Source organism: Oncorhynchus nerka, linkage group LG24, assembly GCF_034236695.1.
Source record: "Oncorhynchus nerka isolate Pitt River linkage group LG24, Oner_Uvic_2.0, whole genome shotgun sequence".
NCBI classification, from domain to species: domain Eukaryota; kingdom Metazoa; phylum Chordata; class Actinopteri; order Salmoniformes; family Salmonidae; genus Oncorhynchus; species Oncorhynchus nerka.
The window spans coordinates 7,381,030-7,403,919 of NC_088419.1; the positions used below are offsets into that span (position 1 = coordinate 7,381,030).

A 22,890-nucleotide genomic window follows, 5' to 3' on the forward strand; every position below is an offset into this window, starting at 1 on the left:
AGTTTGAAGATAGGCCTTGAATTACATCCAATTGACTCAAATGATGTCAATTAGCCTATCAGAAGCTTCTAAAGCCATGACATCATTTTCTGGAATGTTCCAAGCTGTTTAAAGGCACAGTCAATTTAGTGCATGTAAACTTCTGATCCACTGGAATTGTGATACGGTGAAATAATCTGTCTGTAAACAACTGTTGGAAAAAATTACTTGTCATGCACAAAGGTAGATGTCCTAACCGACTTGCCAAAACTATAGTTTGTTAACAAGAAAATTGTTGAGTGGTTGAAAAACTTAATGACTCCAACCTGAGTGTCTGTAAACTACCGACTTCAACTGCACAATCCAGTTTTTAAGATTCCTTTATTGTACACAGGGTCAAACAGGAAGTTAGGTTCTGCTTTATCCCAACCCCTCTGAAATGCATGTGTATATATTTTAACCTTTTATTTAACTAGGGCAAGTCAGTTAAAGAACATTTTTATTTACAATGACGGCCTAGAAACAGTCAGTTAACTGCCTCGTTCAGGGGGCAGAATGATAGATTTTTACCTTGTCAGCTCAGAGATTCGATCGAGCAAATATTTTGGTTACTAGTCCCAACGCTCTAACCACTAGGCTACCTGCCATCCCATACATACACAGAGGTCTAGGAGGCTAGGCGCGTTACCCATATCCCTCAATCTGAACCCGTACAGTCGTACTATAGAACTCGGTTCTATTTGTATCAGCAAGACTGACCTCTTCTCCTTCTTCTTTCCTCGTTTTAGGTGCTCGGAACGCAGTAACACAGTGTGTGGGCATCGCCATCGAGACGCCGTCCTGACTACTGTCTGAAGAGACACCTCAGTGACTTGCTGGGGTACGGCTGTACCCGGCTGGAGATGGGGTTCAGAGCGTCTACGAGGACATAGCACGGGACACCAACAGGTCAGAGGGCAGAGGTTAAGGGTCAGGAGGGGGGGGGGGTTTGAATGGAGTTGTCATAGCGACTCCTAGTGATATGTCTTTAGTCTAACTCATAGCTGCTGGTCATTAATCACCATCATCCCAGACACCCTCAACCCACTCTAATTCACATATTTTCCATACTGCCCCAACAGTTCCACAGATGATGCAATCTCTATTGAACTCCACACTGCCCTTTCCCACCTGGACAAAAGGAACACCTGTGTGAGAATGCTATTCATTGACTACAGCTCAGCGTTCAACACCATAATACCCTCAAAGCTCATCACTAAGCTAAGGACCCTGGGACTAAACACCTCCCTCTGCAACTGGATCCTGGACTAGCCCATCTGTAAACAGCCCATCTGTAAACAGCCCATCTGTAAACAGCCCATCTGTAAACAGCCCATCCAACAACCAGTCCGGCCTGTTGTCCGGACCTCTGGCAGTCTCTATGGGGGTGCCACAGGGTTCAATTCTCGGGCCGACTCTCTTCTCTGTATACATCAATGATGTTGCTCTTGCTGCGGGTGATTCTCTGATCCACCTCTACGCAGACGACACCATTCTGTATAACTCTGGCCCTTCTTTGGACACTGTGTTAACAACCCTCCAGACGAGCTTCAATGCCATACAACTCTCCTTCAGTGGCCTCCAACTGCTCTTAAACGCAAATAAAACTAAATGCATGCTCTTCAACCGATCATTGCCCGCACCTGCCTGCCCGCCCAGCATCATTACTCTGGGCGCCTCTGACTTAGAATACGTGGATAACTACTAATATCTAGGTGTCTGGCTAGACTGTAAACTCTCCTTCCAGACTCACATTAAGCATCTCCAATCAAAAATATTATCTAGAATTGGCTTCCTATGTCGCAACAAAGCTTCCTTCACTCATGCTGCCAAACATACCCTCGTAAAACTGACCATCCTACCGATCCTTGACTTCGGCGATGTCATCTATAAAATAGCCTCCAACACTCTACTCAGCAAACTGGATGTAGTCTATCACAATGCCATCCGTTTTGTCACCAAAGCCCCATATACTACCCACCACTGCGACCTGTACGCTCTCGTTGGTTGGCCCTCGCTTCATACTCGTCGTCAAATCCACTGGCTCCAGGTCATCTACAAGTCTCTGCTAGGTAAGGCCCACCCTATCTCAGCTCGCTGGTCACCATAGCAGCACCCACTCGTAGCACACGCTCCAGCAGGTATATTTCACTGGTCACCCCCAAAGCCAATTCCTCCTTTGGTCGCCTTTCCTTCCAGTTCTCTGCTGCCTCTGACTGGAACGAACTGCAAAAATCACTGAAGCTGGAGACTCATATCTCCCTCACTAGCTTTAAGAACCATCTGTCAGAGCAGCTCACAGATCACTGCACCTGTTCATAGCCCATCTGTATACAGCCCATCTATCTACCTCATCCTCATACTGTATTTATTTATTTAACTCCTTTTGCACCCCAGTATCTCTACTTGCACATCCATCTTCTGCACATCTACCATTCCAGTGTTTAATTGCCATATTGTAATTACTTCGCCACCATGGCCTATTTATTGCCTTTACCTCCCTTACCTACCTTATTTGCCCTCACTGTATATAGACTTTTTTTCTTTTTTTTCTACTGTATTATTGACTGTATTTTGTTTTACTCCATGTGTAACTATCTGTCGAACTGCTTTGCTTTATCTTGGCCAGGTCGCAATTGCAAATGAGAACTTGTTCTCAACTAACCTACCTGGTTAAATAAAGGTGAAATATAAAATAAACTACCTCATCCCCATACTTTATTTATTTATTTAATTTTGCTCCTTTGCACCCCAGTATCTCTGCTTACACACTCATCTTCTACACATCTATCACTCCAGTGTTTAATTGCAATATTGTAATTATTTTGCCACCATGGCCTATTTATTGCCTTTACCTCCCTTATCCTACCTCATTTGCACTCACTGTATATAGACTTTCTCTATTGTATTATTTACTATGTTTGTTTATTCCATGCTATGCAGTTGCAAATGAGAACTTGTTCTCAACTAGCCTACCTAGTTAAATAAAAAGTACCTCTGGACAGGGACTCAGTACTGGTACTCTGTGTATATAGACAAGTTATTACCTCGTACCTCTGGACAGGGACTCAGTACTGGTACTCTGTGTATATAGACAAGTTATTACCTCGTACCTCTGGACAGGGACTCAGTACTGGTACTCTGTGTATATAGACAAGTTATTACCTCGTACCTCTGGACAGGGACTCAGTACTGGTACTCTGTGTGTATATAGACAAGTTATTACCTCGTACCTCTGGACAGGGACTCAGTACTGGTACTCTGTGTGTATATAGACAAGTTATTACCTCGTACCTCTGGACAGGGACTCAGTACTGGTACTCTGTGTATATAGACAAGTTATTACCTCGTACCTCTGGACAGGGACTCAGTACTGGTACTCTGTGTATATAGACAAGTTATTACCTCGTACCTCTGGACAGGGACTCAGTACTGGTACTCTGTGTATATAGACAAGTTATTACCTCGTACCTCTGGACAGGGACTCAGTACTGGTACTCTGTGTGTATATAGACAAGTTATTACCTCGTACCTCTGGACAGGGACTCAGTACTGGTACTCTGTGTATATAGACAAGTTATTACCTCGTACCTCTGGACAGGGACTCAGTACTGGTACTCTGTGTATATAGACAAGTTATTACCTCGTACCTCTGGACAGGGACTCAGTACTGGTACTCTGTGTATATAGACAAGTTATTACCTCGTACCTCTGGACAGGGACTCAGTACTGGTACTCTGTGTATATAGGTACTCTGTTATTACCTCGCACCTCTGGACAGGGACTCAGTACTGGTACTCTGTGTATATAGACAAGTTATTACCTCGTACCTCTGGACAGGGACTCAGTACTGGTACTCTGTGTGTATATAGACAAGTTATTACCTCATACCTCTGGACAGGGACTCAGTACTGGTACTCTGTGTATATAGACAAGTTGTCATTGTGTATGTTATATTTCTCTGTTTCTCTCTATATTATTGGGAAAGTAATCATTTCACTGTTAAGTCTACACCTGTTGTTTGACCAAGCATGTGATGAATAAAATGTATTTAATCCACACCAAGAGTTGGAAAGCAGTGATGAATAAAAATCATATGTTTAGTTATGACAGTATGTCCCAAGAGTTGGAATGGAGTCATAGCTACTAAATCATATGTTTAGTCATGACTCGTATGTCACTAGTCATGTCAGTCGTCATAGCTACTAAATCATATGTTTAGTCATGACTCGTATGTCACTAGTCATGTCAGTCGTCATAGCTACTGGTCCCGTGTGACTCAGTTGATAAAGCATGGCGCTTTCAAACGCAAGGGTTGTGGGTTCGATTCCCGCGGGGGGATGTCACATCTGTAACTCACACTGGATAAGAGATAAGAGCATCTGCTTAGCGACTAAAATGGATCATGTAAATGTTAGTCTCAGCCACTGGTTATACAGAGCGTGTAAATGTTAGTCTTAGTCTCAGGCCAAAGAGTTCAATCTTGGTTTCATCAGACCAAAGAATCTTGTTTATCATGGTCTGAGAGTCTTTAGGTGCCTTTTGGGAAAACTCCAAGCAGGCTGTCATGTGCCTTTTACTGAGGAGTAGCTTCTTTCTGGCCACTCGACCGTAAAGGCCTGATTTGGTGGGGTTCTGCAGAGATGGTTGTCCTTCTGGAAGGTTCCCCCATCTCCACAGAGGAACTCTGGAGCTCTGTCAGGGTGACCATTGGGTTATTGGTCACCTCCCTGAACAAGGCCCGTCTCCCTCGATTGCTCAGTTTGGTCGGGCGGCCAGCTGTAGGAAGAGTCTTGGTGGTTCCAAACTTCTTCCATTTAACAATGGAGGCCACTGTGTTCTTGGGGACCTTCAATGCTGCAGAAATGTTTTGGTACCCTTCCCCAGATCTGTGCATCGACACAGTCCTGTCTTCGAGCTCTACAGACAATTCCTTCCACCTCGTGGCCTTGTTTTTGATCTGACATGCCCTGTCAACTGTGGAACATTACATAGACAGGTGAGTGCCTTTTCAAAATCATGTCCAATCAATTGAATTTACCACAGGTGGACTCCAATGAAGTTGTCGAATGATCAATGGAAACAGGATGCACCTGAGCTCAATTTCAGGTCTCATAGCGAAGATTCTGAAATAATTATGTAAATAAGGTATTTCTGTTTTTATTTTTAATGAATTTGCAAAAAATGTCTAAACCTGTTGTCATTTTGACATTATGGGGTATTGTGTAATGAGGGGGAATGATTGAATCCATTTTAGAATAAGGCTGTAACAATATGGGGGTGAATACTTTCCGAATGTATACAGATGAATTATGTGTGTCGGTAGTGATACTCACTGGTTGTCAGCACAATGTTGTGTGTGATCTGTTACAAGCTCACTATGTAATCTGTTCTGTGATTTTGAGGGGGGGGTGTTCACTATGTAATCTGTTCTGTGATTGTGGGGGGGTGTTCACTATGTAATCTGTTCTGTGATTGTGGGGGGGTGTTCACTATGTAATCTGTTCTGTGATTGTGGGGGGGTGTTCACTATGTAATCTGTTCTGTGATTGTGAGGGGGTGTTCACTATGTAATCTGTTCTGTGATTGGGGGGGGTGTTCACTATGTAATCTGTTCTGTGATTGTGAGGGGGGGTGTTCACTATGTAATCTGTTCTGTGATTGTGGGGGGTGTTCACTATGTAATCTGTTCTGTGATTGTGAGGGGGGGGGGTGTTCACTATGTAATCTGTTCTGTGATTGTGAGGGGGTGTTCACTATGTAATCTGTTCTGTGATCATCATAGTGATTGTGAGGGGGTGTTCACTATGTAATCTGTTCTGTGATTGTGGGGGGGTGTTCACTATGTAATCTGTTCTGTGATTGTGTGGGGGGTGTTCACTATGTAATCTGTTCTGTGATTGTGGGGGGTGTTCACTATGTAATCTGTTCTGTGATTGTGGGGGGGTGTTCACTATGTAATCTGTTCTGTGATTGTGAGGGGGTGTTCACTATGTAATCTGTTCTGTGATTGTGGGGGGTGTTCACTATGTAATCTGTTCTGTGATTGTGGGGGTGTTCACTATGTAATCTGTTCTGTGATTGTGAGGGGGGTGTTCACTATGTAATCTGTTCTGTGATTGTGAGGGGGTGTTCACTATGTAATCTGTTCTGTGATTGTGAGGGGGGTGTTCACTATGTAATCTGTTCTGTGATCATCATAGTGATTGTGAGGGGGGGTGTTCACTATGTAATCTGTTCTGTGATTGTGGGGGGTGTTCACTATGTAATCTGTTCTGTGATTGTGGGGGGTGTTCACTATGTAATCTGTTCTGTGATTGTGAGGGGGTGTTCACTATGTAATCTGTTCTGTGATTGTGAGGGGGGTGTTCACTATGTAATCTGTTCTGTGATTGTGGGGGGGTGTTCACTATGTAATCTGTTCTGTGATTGTGAGGGGGGGGGTGTTCACTATGTAATCTGTTCTGTGATCATCATAGTGATTGTGAGGGGGGTGTTCACTATGTAATCTGTTCTGTGATTGTGAGGGGGGTGTTCACTATGTAATCTGTTCTGTGATTGTGGGGGGGTGTTCACTATGTAATCTGTTCTGTGATCATCATAGTGATTGTGAGGGGGTGTTCACTATGTAATCTGTTCTGTGATTGTGAGGGGGGGTGTTCACTATGTAATCTGTTCTGTGATTGTGAGGGGGTGTTCACTATGTAATCTGTTCTGTGATTGTGGGGGGTGTTCACTATGTAATCTGTTCTGTGATTGTGAGGGGGGGTGTTCACTATGTAATCTGTTCTGTGATTGTGAGGGGGTGTTCACTATGTAATCTGTTCTGTGATTGTGAGGGGGGTGTTCACTATGTAATCTGTTCTGTGATCATCATAGTGATTCTGAGGGGGGGGGGGGGTGTTACATTTTTGTGTGTGTCCCTCCACTTCTCCAAAGACGCAGGTTTCAAGGTGGTGTCACACATGATGCCTGACCTTCCTAACATTGGTATGTAGAGAGAGATCCAACCGTTCATAGTGAGTCTCACACACACACACACACACACACAGCGGGATGTAGGAGCAGTATCTACACCTGAGTGTATAAAACATTAAGGAACACCTGCTCTTTCCATGACCGACTGACCAGGTGAAAGATGTGATGCCTTATTGATGTCACTTGTTAAATCCACTTCAATCAGTGTAGATGAAGGGGAGGAGACATGTAGATGAAGGGGAGGAGACATGTAGATGAAGGGGAGGAGACATGTAGATGAAGGGGAGGAGACGGGTTAAAGAATGATTTTTAAGCCTTGGGACAATTTGAGACATGGACTGTGTATGTGTGAGATGGTGAATGGGGCAAGACACAATAATTATGTACCTTTGAACAGGTGTATGGTAGTAGGTGCCAGGTGTACCGGTTTGTGTCAGGAACTGCGATGCTGGTGGGTTTTTCAACGCTCAACAGTTTCCTGAGTGTATCAAGAATGGTCCACGACTCAAAGGACATCCAGCCAACTTGACACAACTGGGAAGCGTTGGAGTCAACATGGGCCAGCATCCCTGTGGAACGCTTTCAACACTTTGTAGAGTCAACGTGGGCCAGCATCCCTGTGGAACGCTTTCAACACTTTGTAGAGTCAACGTGGGCCAGCATCCCTGTGGAACGCTTTCAACACCTTGTAGAGTCAACATGGGCCAGCATCCCTGTGGAACGCTTTCGACACCTTGTAGAGTCAACATCCTCCAGCATCCCTGTGCAACGCTTTCGACACCTTGTAGAGTCAACGTGGGCCAGCATCCCTGTGGAAGGCTTTCGACACCTTGTAGAGTCAACGTGGGCCAGCATCCCTGTGGAACGCTTTCGACACCTTGTAGAGTCAACGTGGGCCAGCATCCCTGTGGAACGCTTTCGAGACCTTGTAGAGTCCATGCCCCGAAGAATTTGAGGCGTTTCTGAGGACAAAAAAGGAGGAGAGGAGAGGGGGGTGGGGTGGGGGGTCCAACTCAATGTTAGGAAGGTGTTCCTAATGTTTGGTTTACTCAGTGTATTTTGCCAAGAGTTTTACAAGAGAGGATGATGTAGTTTGTCAGCATTTGTAAAAAATAATTTATTTTAAAAAGATCTAAACATATTTGCACATGGATACTGTACTTTTGATATTTGAGCAGAACTTCCAGTGGTCTGTCCCTGATTTTTTTTGAAAGAGCTCCATTAAATTATTTTTAAATTTTTTAAATGTGCGATAGCTAATTGTTCCACAGCATGTTGACTGGACCCAACCCATCGCTGTGGTTCTCCGTCTCTGTTTGCGTCCCAAATGGTTCCCTATTTAGTGCACTACTTTAGACCAGAGCCCTATGGAACCCTATTCCCTATTTAGTGCACTACTTCAGACCAGAGCCCTATGGAACCCTATTCCCTATATAGTGCACTACTTTAACCAGAGCCCTATGGGCCCTACATAGGGGATGTAGGGTCCCACTTGGGACACTCGGTCTGTCTCCCGTTCTTCCGAACCAGGGAGTCCTTCTGCCAGCCAGTCAGCCTGTGGTGACTCATAGCTTCACATTAAAAGAGAAGAGTCATTTTACAGGGTTTTTAATGGGGTAGATCGTTACCGGTTGGCGTGAAACCGTAGCAGACCAGACAATCTACTGAGGCTTCACGACTACGCCCTCCTCTGCTCTGTTCAGTGTGTGGTTGTGTGCTCTGTTCAGTGTGTGGTTGTGTCCTCTGTTCAGTGTGTGGTTGTGTCCTCTGTTCAGTGTGTGGTTGTGTGCTCTGTTCAGTGTGTGGTTGTGTCCTCTGTCTCTCTGTGGTTGTGTCCTCTGTTCAGTGTGTGGTTGTGTGCTCTGTTCAGTGTGTGGTTGTGTCCTCTGTCTCTCTGTGGTTGTGTCCTCTGTTCAGTGTGTGGTTGTGTGCTCTGTCTCTCTGTGGTTGTGTCCTCTGTTCAGTGTGTGGTTGTGTGCTCTGTTCAGTGTGTGGTTGTGTCCTCTGTCTCTCTGTGGTTGTGTCCTCTGTTCAGTGTGTGGTTGTGTCCTCTGTTCAGTGTGTGGTTGTGTGCTCTGTTCAGTGTGTGGTTGTGTCCTCTGTCTCTCTGTGGTTGTGTCCTCTGTTCAGTGTGTGGTTGTGTGCTCTGTCTCTCTGTGGTTGTGTCCTCTGTTCAGTGTGTGGTTGTGTGCTCTGTTCAGTGTGTGGTTGTGTCCTCTGTCTCTCTGTGGCTGTGTCCTCTGTTCAGTGTGTGGTTGTGTCCTCTGTTCAGTGTGTGGTTGTGTGCTCTGTTCAGTGTGTGGTTGTGTCCTCTGTTCAGTGTGTGGTTGTGTGCTCTGTTCAGTGTGTGGTTGTGTGCTCTGTTCAGTGTGTGGTTGTGTCCTCTGTGCAGTGTGTGAACATCGTTTTCACACTGCTGAGATGTATTGCACTAGCCTGGTTACTCATCCACTATAGTTGCTATGGTAGTGAACCATGTGTATAGTTGCTATGGTTGTGAACATTTTATCTGTGCAAGCCAGCACAGGATGGTTTGGCACAACAACGGTGTGTATGAGAAAAGGTTTAGGAGTCCATTCAGAGCCAGCTAGTGTAAAATGACCTCTCTTCTACCTACAGCCTCTGTTATAGGTCTGCCTCCTTTTGTTCTTCCAAAGAGCTACCAAAATGTTGTTCAGTGTTGCTACCAAAACGTTGTTCAGTGTTGCTGCCTGGTACAGATGTAAGAGCATACCCACACTACAGTCGTGGCCAACATTTTTGAGAATGACATAAATATTAATTTTCACAAAGTCTGCTGCCTCAGTTTGTATGATGGCAATGTTCATATACTCCAGAATGTTATGAAGAGTGATCAGATGAATTGCAATTAATTGCAAAGTCCCTCTTTGCCATGCAAATGAACTGAATCCCCCCCCCCCAAAAAAACATTTCCACTGCATTTCAGCCCTGCCACAAAAGGACCAGCTAACATCATGTCAGTGATTCTCTCGTTAACACAGGTGTGAGTGTTGACGTGGACATGGCTGGAGATCACTCGGTCATGCTGATTGAGTTTGAAAAACAGACTGGAAGCTTCAAAAGGAGGGTGGTGCTTGGAATCATTGTTCTTCCTCTGTCAACCATGGTTACCTGCAAGGAAACACCTGCCGTCATCATTGCTTTGCACAAAAAGGGCTTCACAGGCAAGGATATTGCTGCCAGTAAGATTGCACCTAAATCAACCATTTATCGGATCATCAAGAACTTCAAGGAGAGCGGTTCAATTGTTGTGAAGAAGGCTTCAGGGCGCCCAGGAAAGTCCAGCAAGCGCCAGGACCGTCTCCTAAAGTTGATTCAGCTGCGGGATCGGGGCACCACCAGTACAGAGCTTGCTCAGGAATGGCAGCAGGAAGGTGTGCATCTGCATGCACAGTGAGGCGAAGACTTTTGGAGGATGGACTGGTGTCAAGAAGGGCAGCAAAGAAGCCACTTCTCTCCAGGAAAAACATCAGGGACAGACTGATATTCTGCAAAAGGTACAGGGATTGGGCTGCTGAGGACTGGGGTAAAGTCATTTTCTCTGATGAATCCCGTTTCCGATTGTTTGAGGCATCCAGAAAAAAGCTTGTCTGAAGAAGAATTGATGGGAAATGATGTAAAATATATCACTAGCCACTTTAAACAATGCTACCTTATATAATGCTACATACCCTACATTATTCATCTCATATGCATACGTATATACTGTACTCTATATCATCTACTGCATCCTTATGTAATACATGTATCACTAGCCACTTTAACTATGCCACTTTGTTTACATACTCATCTCATATGTATATACTGTACTCGATACCATCTACTGTATCTTGCCTATGCTGCTCTGTACCATCACTCATTCATATATCTTTATGTACATATTCTTTATCCCCTTACACTGTGTATAAGACAGTAGTTTTGGAATTGTTAGTTAGATTACTTGTTGGTTATTACTGCATTGTCGGCACTAGAAGCACAAGCATTTCGCTACACTCGCATTAACATCTGCTAACCATGTGTATGTGACAAATAAAATTGGATTTGATTTGATTTGTGAGCGCTACCATCAGTCCTGTGTCATGCCAACAGTAAAGCATCCAGAGACCATTCATGTGTGGGGTTGCTTCTCAGCCAAGGGAGTGGGCTCATTCACAATTTTGCCGAATAACACAGCCATGAATAAAGAATGGTACCAACGCATCCTCCGAGATCAACTTCTCCCAACCATCCAGGAACAGTTTGGTGACGAACAATGCCTTTTCCAGCATGATGGAGCACCTTGCCATAAGGCAAAAGTGATAACTAAGTGGCTCGGGGAACAAAACATTGATATTTGGGTCCATGGCCAGGAAACTCCCCAGACCTTAATCCCATTGAGAACTTGTGGTCAATCCTCAAGAGGCGGGTGGACGAACAAAAACCCACAAATTCTGACAAACTCCAAGCATTGATTATGCAAGAATGGACTGCCATCAGTCAGGATGTGGCCCAGAAGTTAGTTGACAGCATGCCAGGGCGGATTGCAGAGGTCTTAAAAAAGAAGGGTCAACACTGCAAATATTGACTCATTGCATCAACTTCATGTAATTGTCAATAAAAGCCTTTGACACTTGTGAAATGCTTGTAATTATACTTCAGTATTCCGTAGTAACATCTGACAAATAAATATCTAAAGACACTGAAGCATGCAAACTTTGTGAAAAAGAATATTTGTCATTCTCAAAACTTGTGGCCACGACTGTACAGCAGAGGGGTTTATCAAGTCTACCTGTACTAGACAATCACTCACTCAGTCTAACCTTTTACAATGTCAAGGATCCACAGTCTTCATGAGATGGTATACTATACAGTGAGAATTGAAAATGTTTAAAATAGTAGCAATAATGACAGTATAAAATTAAATCATTCACATTCTGAGCTAAATTGTATGCTCAAGAAATTTGGTAAATGATTTTCTACTAAAACAATTCCTCAGCACAAGATTGTGTTTAACCAAGTTATTTCTTTCCCTCAAAGGTAGAGGTAAAAAATTATTGATTGAAATGAATGTTAAATAATGTATTTTTAAATCCTGGGATATACACCCACACCATTCCAACAGAAAACAGTTAACAGTTAATTTTCCTTCCCAATGTTTTTTTAATTATATCTCTAATATTGTAATTAATTATAGGTTTTAAGTTCACAGAAATCTTGAAACAGTGAAGTTAGTCTAATATCATAATAAGATCCCATGAACAGAGACCATCCTTTACCAGACCTCCTACCAGTCCTCCTACCAGACTTTACCAGACCTCCTACCAGACTTTACCAGACCTCCTACCAGACTTTACCAGACCTCCTACCAGACCTCCTACCAGACTTTACCAGACCTCCTACCAGACCCCTTACCAGACTTTACCAGACCTCCTACCAGACTTTACCAGACCTCCTACCAGACCTCCTACCAGACTTTACCAGACCTCCTACCAGACCTTTTACCAGACCTCCTACCAGACCCCCTACCAGACCTCCTACCAGACCTCCTACCAGACCTCCTACCAGACCTCCTACCAGACTTTACCAGACCTCCTACCAGACCTTACCAGACATGTCAGGCATCAGGTACTCTGTATCCCAGTAAAGAGGCCTTAAGAATTGCATTCACACTGTGTGTGCATTTGCGTGTGTGTTGGTATGATAGTAATCGGAGTGTGTGAGAGCAGGATATTTAATGGGGTATTTGGCCAAATGTCTCCTTCGAGTCACTGCCCTGCTTTCCTATCGTACTGACACACACACACACACACACACACCTGCGTCACTGGAAGCTCCTGTTCTTTATCAGCTTCCCCCCTCCTCCCCTGGAGATCACTCTGTGTTCTGCTGTGCTGCTATCACAGGACCCAGCTGGGAGGCCGTCGCTTGGGGCGATAATGGAATCTCATTACAGTATGTCTGTCGGACGTATCAGTTCCCAAGCTCGCTCGCTCTCTCTCTCTCTCTCTCTCTCTCTGTTATCTACCACTGTGCACCTGGTTTCTCCGAGCCCCAAAAAGGACAGGATTGTAAAATGCCTCTAACCACTAGGCTACCTGCCACCTCTACACTCTAACCACTAGGCTACCTGCCTCTAACCACTAGGCTCCCTGCCTCTAACCACTAGGCTCCCTGCCTCTAACCACTAGGCTCCCTGCCTCTAACCACTAGACTACCTGCCTCTAACCACTAGACTACCTGCCGCCTCTACACTCTAACCACTAGGCTACCTGCCACCTCTGCACACTAACCACTAGGCTAAAAGCCACAACTACACTCTAACCACTAGGCTACCTGCCACCTCTACACTCTAACCACTAGGCTACCTGCCACCTCTACACTCTAACCACTAGGCTACCTGCCTCCTCTACACTCTAACCACTAGGCTAACTGCCACCTCTACACACTAACCATTAGGCTAACTGCCACCTCTACACTCTAACCACTAGGCTACCTGCCACCTCTACACACTAACCACTAGGCTACCTGCCACCTCTACACACTAACCACTAGGCTACCTGCCATCTCTACACACTAACCACTAGGCTAACTGCCACCTCTACACTCTAACCACTAGGCTACCTGCCACCTCTACACACTAACCACTAGGCTACCTGCCACCTCTACACTCTAACCACTAGGCTACCTGCCACCTCTACACTCTAACCACTAGGCTACCTGCCACCTCTACACTCTAACCACTAGGCTACCTGCCACCTCTACACTCTAACCACTAGGCTACCCTGCCGCCTCTACACTCTAACCACTAGGCTACCTGCCACCTCTACACACTAACCACTAGGCTACCTGCCACCTCTACACTCTAACCACTAGGCTACCTGCCACCTCTACACTCTAACCACTAGGCTACCTGCCACCTCTACACTCTAACCACTAGGCTACCTGCCACCTCTACACTCTAACCACTAGGCTACCTGCCACCTCTACACTCTAACCACTAGGCTACCTGCCACCTCTACACTCTAACCACTAGGCTACCTGCCACCTCTACACTCTAACCACTAGGCTACCTGCCACCTCTACACTCTAACCACTAGGCTACCTGCCACCTCTACACACTAACCACTAGGCTACCTGCCACCTCTACACTCTAACCACTAGGCTACCTGCCACCTCTACACTCTAACCACTAGGCTACCTGCCACCTCTACACTCTAACCACTAGGCTACCTGCCGCCCCAGGTCAGGATAGTTGTTTTGTGTGCTTTATTCCTCTCCTTTACTCCTCTCCACAGACCATATCAACCTCTCGGGAAATATGAGGCTTAAGATGATTGGCCGGTTGGTTCAGACTGATTTACAAGTCCCCTTATCGCTTGTTTGTCAAGCTCCAAACTCACAACATCCTATTTCATCTTGGAGTTGTTCCTGTTGTTGCCAGAGAGAGGCTCTTTTTAAACGTCCTCCTTTAACACGTACAGTATGTCTGTAACCTCTCTGCCCTCCAGAAGTTCTTTGAGAACCTGGCGTTCAGGCCGTACCCCACCCTGGTTATCAAGGGGTACAGGTCTGTATGAGCTGTGGAAGACCGGTCGCTATAAGAGCTACTCCCCTTTCTGCCCTGGTGGATCTGGTGACACCCTGGACAAGAGTCTACCGCGTTCAGAGGTGTGTGTGTGGGTGTTATCGCGAGAGGTAGAGGATCTGCAAGACCTAAATCACTTCGTACATTATAGTACATTGTAGGCATTTAGCAGACTCTTATCCAGAGATACTACAGTAGTGAGGCATTTAGCACACTCTTATCCAGAGATACTACAGTAGTGAGTCATTTAACAGACTCTCTTATCCAGAGATACTACAGTAGTGAGGCATTTAGCAGACTCTTATCCAGAGATACTACAGTAGTGAGGCATTTAGCAGACTCTTATCCAGAGATACTACAGTAGTGAGTCATTTAGCAGACTCTTATCCAGAGATACTACAGTAGTGAGTCATTTAGCAGACTCTTATCCAGAGATACTACAGTAGTGAGTCATTTAACAGACTCTCTTATCCAGAGATACTACAGTAGTGAGTCATTTAGCAGACTCTTATCCAGAGATACTACAGTAGTGAGGCATTTAGCAGACTCTTATCCAGAGATACTACAGTAGTGAGGCATTTAACAGACTCTCTTATCCAGAGATACTACAGTAGTGAGTCATTTAACAGACTCTTATCCAGAGATACTACAGTAGTGAGTCATTTAGCAGACTCTTATCCAGAGATACTACAGTAGTGAGTCATTTAGCAGACTCTTATCCAGAGATACTACAGTAGTGAGTCATTTAACAGACTCTCTTATCCAGAGATACTACAGTAGTGAGTCATTTAGCAGACTCTTATCCAGAGATACTACAGTAGTGAGTCATTTAACAGACTCTCTTATCCAGAGATACTACAGTAGTGAGTCATTTAGCAGACTCTTATCCAGAGATACTACAGTAGTGAGTCATTTAGCAGACTCTTATCCAGAGATACTACAGTAGTGAGTCATTTAGCAGACTCTCTTATCCAGGGATACTACAGTAGTGAGGCATTTAGCAGACTCTCTTATCCAGAGCCACTACAGTAGTGAGTCATTTAGCAGACTCTCTTATCCAGGGATACTACAGTAGTGAGGCATTTAGCAGACTCTCTTATCCAGAGATACTACAGTAGTGAGTCATTTAGCAGACTCTTATCCAGAGATACTACAGTAGTGAGGCATTTAGCAGACTCTTATCCAGAGATACTACAGTAGTGAGTCATTTAACAGACTCTCTTATCCAGAGATACTACAGTAGTGAGTCATTTAAGACTCTTATCCAGAGATACTACAGTAGTGAGTCATTTAGCAGACTCTTATCCAGAGATACTACAGTAGTGAGTCATTTAGCAGACTCTTATCCAGAGATACTACAGTAGTGAGTCATTTAACAGACTCTCTTATCCAGAGATACTACAGTAGTGAGTCATTTAGCAGACTCTTATCCAGAGATACTACAGTAGTGAGTCATTTAACAGACTCTCTTATCCAGAGATACTACAGTAGTGAGTCATTTAGCAGACTCTTATCCAGAGATACTACAGTAGTGAGTCATTTAGCAGACTCTTATCCAGAGATACTACAGTAGTGAGTCATTTAGCAGACTCTCTTATCCAGGGATACTACAGTAGTGAGGCATTTAGCAGACTCTCTTATCCAGAGCCACTACAGTAGTGAGTCATTTAGCAGACTCTCTTATCCAGGGATACTACAGTAGTGAGGCATTTAGCAGACTCTCTTATCCAGAGCCACTACAGTAGTGAGCCGAGGAACTTAAAACTTACTACCCTCTCCACTACTGTTCCATCGATGTGGATAGGGGGGTGTTCCCTCTGCTGTTTCCTGAAGTCCACAATCATCTCCTTAGTTTTGTTGACGTTCAGTGTGAGGTTATTTTCCTGACACCACACTCCGAGGGCCCTCACCTCCTCCCTGTAGGCCGTCTCGTCGTTGTTGGTAATCAAGCCTACCACTGTTGTGTCGTCCACAAACTTGATGATTGTGTTGGAGGCGTGCGTGGCCACGCAGTCGTGGGTGAACAGGGAGTACAGGAGAGGGCTCAGAACGCACCCTTGTGGGGCCCCAGTGTTGAGGATCAGCGGGGTGGAGATGTTGTTGCCTACCCTCACCACCTGGGGGCGGCCCGTCAGGAAGTCCAGTACCCAGTTGCACAGGGCGGGGTCGAGACCCAGGGTCTCGAGCTTGATGACGAGCTTGGAGGGCACTATGGTGTTAAATGCCGAGCTGTAGTCGATGAACAGCATTCTCACATAGGTATTCCTCTTGTCCAGATGGGTTAGGGCAGTGTGCAGTGTGGTTGAGATTGCATCGTCTGTGGACCTATTTGGGCGGAAAGCAAATTGGAGTGGGTCTAGGGTGTCAGGTAGGGTGGAGGTGATATGGTCCTTGACTAGTCTCTCAAAGCACTTCATGATGACGGAAGTGAGTGCTACGGGGCGGTAGTCGTTTAGCTCAGTTACCTTAGCTTTCTTAGGAACAGGAACAATGGTGGCCCTCTTGAAGCATGTGGGAACAACAGACTGGGATAGGGATTTATTGAATATGTCCGTAAACACACCAGCCAGCTGGTCTGCGCATGCTCTGAGGGCGCGGCTGGGGATGCCGTCTGGGTCTGCAGCCTTGCGAGGGTTGACACGTTTAAATGTTTTCCTCACGTCGGCTGCAGTGAAGGAGAGTCCGCATGTTTTAGTTGCGGGCCGTGTCAGTGGCACTGTATTGTCCTCAAAGCGGGCAAAAAAGTTATTTAGTCTGCCTGGGAGCAAGACATCCTGGTCCGTGACAGTGCTGGTTTTCTTTTTGTAATCCGTGATTGACTGTAGACCCTGCCACATACCTCTTGTGTCTGAGCCGTTGAATTGAGATTCTACTTTGTCTATACTGACGCTTAGCTTGTTTGATTGCCTTGCGGAGGGAATAGTTACACTGTTTGTATTCGGTCATGTTTCCAGTCACCTTGCCCTGATTAAAAGCAGTGGTTCGCGCTTTCAGTTTCACGCGAATGCTGCCATCAATCCACGGTTTCTGGTTTGGGAATGTTTTAATCGTTGCTATGGGAACGACATCTTCAACGCACGTTCTAATGAACTTGCACACCGAATCAGCGTATTCGTCAATGTTGTCGTCTGACGCAATACGGAACATATCCCAGTCCACGTGATGGAAGCAGTCTTGGAGTGTGGAATCAGATTGGTCGGACCAGCGTTGAACAGACCTCAGCGCGGGAGCTTCTTGTTTTAGTTTCTGTCTGTAGGCAGGGATCAACAAAATGGAGTCGTGGTCACCTTTTCTGAAAGGAGGGCGGGACAGGGCCTTATATGCGTCGCGGAAGTTGGAATAGCAATGATCCAAGGTTTTTCCCGCCCTGGTTGAGCAATCGATATGCTGATAAAATTTAGGGAGTCTTGTTTTCAGATTAGCCTTGTTAAAATCCCCAGCTACAATGAATGCAGCCTCCGGATATATGGATTCCAGTTTGCAAAGAGTCAAATAAAGTTTGTTCAGAGCCATCGATGTGTCTGCTTGGGGGGGGATATATACGGCTGTGATTATAATCGAAGAGAATTCCCTTGGTAGATAATGCGGTCTACATTTGATTGTGAGGAATTCTAAATCAGGTGAACAGAAGGACTTGAGTTCCTGTATGTTGTTTTGGCCACACCACGTCCCGTTAACCATAAAGCATACGCCCCCGCCCCTCTTCTTACCAGAAAGATGTTTGTTTCTGTTGGCGCGATGCGTGGAGAAACCAGATGGCTGCACCGCCTCTGATAGCGTCTCTCCAGTGAGCCATGTTTCCGTGAAGCAAAGAACGTTACAGTCTCTGATGTCCCTCTGGAATGCTACCCTTGCTCGGATTTCATCAACCTTGTTGTCAAGAGACTGGACATTGGCGAGGAGAATGCTAGGGAGTGGTGCACGATGTGCCCGTCTCCGGAGTCTGACCAGAAGACCGCTTCGTTTTCCCCTTTTTCGAAGTCGTTTTTTGGGGTCGCCGGCTGGGATCCATTCCGTTGTCCTGGGTGAAAGGCAGAACACAGGGTCCGCTTCGCGAAAGTCATATTCTTGGTCGTACTGATGGTGAGTTGACGCTGCTCTTATGTTCAGTAGTTCTTCTCGACTGTATGTAATGAAACCTAAGATGACCTGGGATACCAATGTAAGAAATAACACGTAAAAAAACAAAAAACTGCATAGTTTCCTAGGAACGCGAAGCGAGGCGGCCAATCTACTGCCACAACCCCATAATGACAAAGCAAAAACAGAATTTAAATGTATAAAAATATCACACTTACATAAGTATTCAGACCCTTTACTCAGTACTTTGTTGAAGCACCTTTGGTAGTGATCACAGCCTCGATTCTTCTTGGGTATGACGCTACAAGCTTGGCACACCTGTATTTGGGGAGTTTCTCTCATTCTTCTCTGTAGATCCTCTCAAGCTCTGTCAGGTTGGATGGGGAGCGTCGCTGCACAGCTATTTTCAGGTCTCTCCAGAGATGTTCGATCGGGTTCAAGTCCAGGCTCTGGCTGGGCCACTCAAGGACATTCAGAGACTTGTCCCGAAGCCACTCCTGCATTGTCTTGGCTGTGTACTTAGGGTCGTTGTCCTGTTGGAAGGGGAACCTTCGCCCCAGTCTGAGGTCCTGAGTGCTCCGGAGCAGGTTTTCATCAAGGGTCTCTCTGTACTTTGCTCTGTTCATCTTTCCCTCGATCCTGACTAGTCTCCCAGTCCCTGCTGCTGAAAAACATCCAAACAGCTTGATGCTCCCACCCCCATGCTTCACCGTAGGGGTGGTGCCTGGTTTCCTCTAGAAGGGACGCTTGGCAGTCAGGCCAAAGAGTTCAATCTTGGTTTCATCAGACCACAGAATCTTTTTTCTCATGGTCTGAGAGTCTTTAGGTGCCTTTTGACAAACTCCAAATGGACTGTCATGTGCCTTTTACTGAGGAGTGGCTTCCGTCTGGCCACTCGACCATAAAGGCCTGATTGGTGGCGTGCTGCAGAGATGGTTGTCCTTCTGGAAGGTTCTCCCATCTCCACAGAGGAACTCTAGAGCTCTGTCAGACTGACCATCGGGTTTTTGTCACCACCCTGACCAAGGCCCGTCTCCCCCGATTGCTCAGTTTGGCCGGCGGCCAGCTCAAGGAAGAGTCTTGGTGGTTCCAAACTTCTTCCATTTAAGAATGATGGAGGCCACTGTGTTCTTGGGGACCTTCAATGCTGCAGAAATTTTTTGGTATCCTTCCCCAGATCTGTGCCTCTACACAATCCTGTCTCAGAGCTCTACGGACAATTCCTTCGACCTCATGGCTTGGTTTTTGCTCTGACATGCACTGTCAACTGCAGGACCTTATATAGACAGGTGTGTGCCTTTTCAAATCATGTCCAATCAATTGAATTTACCACAGGTGGACTTTAATGAAGTTCTAGAAACATCTCAAGGATGATGAATGGAAACAGGATGCACCTGAGCTCAATTTAGAGTCTCATAGCAAAGGGTCTGAATACTTATGTAAATAAGGTATGTCTAAACCTGTTTTCTCTGTCATTATGGGGTGTTGTGTGTAGATTGATGAGGAGAGAACTATGTAATCAATTTTAGAATAAGGCTGTAACGTAACAAAATGTGGAACAAGTCAAGGGGTCTCAATACTTCCTGAATGTGATGTATCTATTAGGTTTGAATAATTCCTGGTATGTTTTGGGCAGAGAAGCACGGTGTGTTGGTCTTTCCATGAAAATGTATGGCTATAGTTTAGACTCCGACATTGACAGGAAATAAATATTGATAACATGTAAAAATCGTCTCTTTTAAAAGTTGTTCAAAGCTCAAGTCAAGTCCAAGTTCCTATTGTCCCCAACTCTGCTCCCTTTCAAACTACACTGTATATACAAATACTTGAATACTTTCAGAAGGCTCTGTAGACACAACGTCTCCGTATACTACTTACTCTGTGATGTACAGGACCTTCAGAAAGCACTGTAGACACAACGTCTCCGTACTTACTCTGTGATGTACAGGGCCTTCAGAAAGCACTGTAGACACAACGTCTCCGTACTTACTCTGTGATGTACAGGGCCTTCAGAAAGCACTGTAGACACAACGTCTCCGTACTTACTCTGTGATGTACAGGGCCTTCAGAAGGCACTGTAGACATAACGTCTCCGTATACTACTTACTCTGTGATGTACAGGGCCTTCAGAAGGCACTGTAGACATAACGTCTCCGTATACTACTTACTCTGTGATGTACAGGGCCTTCAGAAGGCACTGTAGACATAACGTCTCCGTATACTACTTACTCTGTGATGTACAGGGCCTTCAGAAAGCACTGTAGACACAACGTCTCCGTACTTACTCTGTGATGTACAGGACCTTCAGAAAGCACTGTAGACACAACGTCTCCGTATACTACTTACTGTGATGTACAGGGCCTTCAGAAAGCACTGTAGACACAACGTCTCCGTACTTACTCTGTGATGTACAGGGCCTTCAGAAAGCACTGTAGACATAACGTCTCCGTATACTACTTACTCTGTGATGTACAGGACCTTCAGAAAGCACTGTAGACACAACGTCTCCGTACTTACTCTGTGATGTACAGGACCTTCAGAAAGCACTGTAGACACAACGTCTCCATACTTACTCTGTGATGTACAGGGCCTTCAGAAGGCACTGTAGACACAACGTCTCCGTACTTACTCTGTGATGTACAGGGCCTTCAGAAGGCACTGTAGACACAACGTCTCCGTATACTACTTACTGTGATGTACAGGGCCTTCAGAAAGCACTGTAGACACAACGTCTCCGTACTTACTCTGTGATGTACAGGACCTTCAGAAAGCACTGTAGACACAACGTCTCCGTATACTACTTACTCTGTGATGTACAGGACCTTCAGAAAGCACTGTAGACACAACGTCTTCGTATACTACTTACTCTGTGATGTACAGGGCCTTCAGAAAGCACTGTAGACACAACGTCTCCGTACTTACTCTGTGATGTACAGGACCTTCAGAAAGCACTGTAGACACAACGTCTCCGTATACTACTTACTCTGTGATGTACAGGACCTTCAGAAAGTTTTCTGATCTCTTGACTTGTTCCACATTTTGTTAAGTTACAGCCTTATTCAAAACAAATTATGAAATATCTTGTTTTTTTCCCACCCAATAATGACAAAGTGAAAACATGTTGTTATAAATGTTTGCACATTTGATTGAAAATTAAATACTAAAATATCTAATTTACATAAGTATTCACACCCCTTTAGTCAATACTTTGTAGAAGCACTTTTGGAAGTGATTACAGCTGTATATTTTATATTTTTTATTTTACCTTTATTTAACTTGGCAAGTCAGTTAAGAACAAATGGGTTAACTGGTCTAGGAACAGTGGGTTAACTTTAGGAACAGTGGGTTAACTGGTCTAGGAACAGGGGTTAACTGGTCTAGGAACAGTGGGTTAACTGGTCTAGGAACAGTGGGTTAACTTTGGAACAGTGGGTTAACTGGTCTAGGAACAGTGGGTTAACTGGTCTAGGAACAGTGGGTTAACTGGTCTAGGAACAGTGGGTTAACTGGTCTAGGAACAGTGGGTTAACTGGTCTAGTGGGAACAGGTGGGTTAACTGGTCTAGGAACAGTGGGTTAACTGGCCTAGGAACAGTGGGTTAACTGGTCTAGGAACAGTGGGTTAACTGGTCTAGGAACAGTGGGTTAACTGGTCTAGGAACAGTGGGTTAACTAGGAACAGTGGGTTAACTGGTCTAGGAACAGTGGGTGGGTTAACTGGCCTAGGAACAGTGGGTTAACTGGTCTAGGAACAGTGGGTTAACTGGTCTAGGAACAGTGGGTTAACTGGTCTAGGAACAGTGGGTTAACTGGTCTAGGAACAGTGGGTTAACTGGTCTAGGAACAGTGGGTTAACTGGTCTAGGAACAGTGGGTTAACTGGTCTAGGAACAGTGGGTTAACTGGTCTAGGAACAGTGGGGGTTAGGAACTGGTGGCCTAGGAACAGTGGGTTAACTGGTCTAGGAACAGTGGGTTAACTGGTCTAGGAACAGTGTGTTAACTGGTCTAGGAACAGTGTGTTAACTGGCCTAGGAACAGTGGGTTAACTGGTCTAGGAACAGTGGGTTAACTGGTCTAGGAACAGTGGGTTAACTGGTCTAGGAACAGTGTGTTAACTGGCCTAGGAACAGTGGGTTAACTGGTCTAGGAACAGTGGGTTAACTGGTCTAGAACAGTGGGTTAACTGGCCTAGGAACAGTGGGTTAACTGGCCTAGGAACAGTGGGTTAA

At 45.3% G+C, this 22,890-nt stretch overlaps 1 protein-coding gene across 1 annotated transcript in view; it reads left to right on the forward strand.

The window, feature by feature from the left end:
• The window catches only part of elp3 (elongator acetyltransferase complex subunit 3), a 32,821-nt gene that overhangs the window by 9,216 nt on the left and 715 nt on the right, over nucleotides 1-22,890 (forward strand). Inside the window, 7 exon segments of the mRNA XM_065009421.1 lie at nucleotides 768-788; nucleotides 790-814; nucleotides 816-879; nucleotides 882-927; nucleotides 1,101-1,170; nucleotides 12,259-12,621; nucleotides 14,505-14,557. Coding sequence (XP_064865493.1) covers nucleotides 768-788; nucleotides 790-814; nucleotides 816-879; nucleotides 882-927; nucleotides 1,101-1,170; nucleotides 12,259-12,621; nucleotides 14,505-14,557 — 642 coding nt within the window.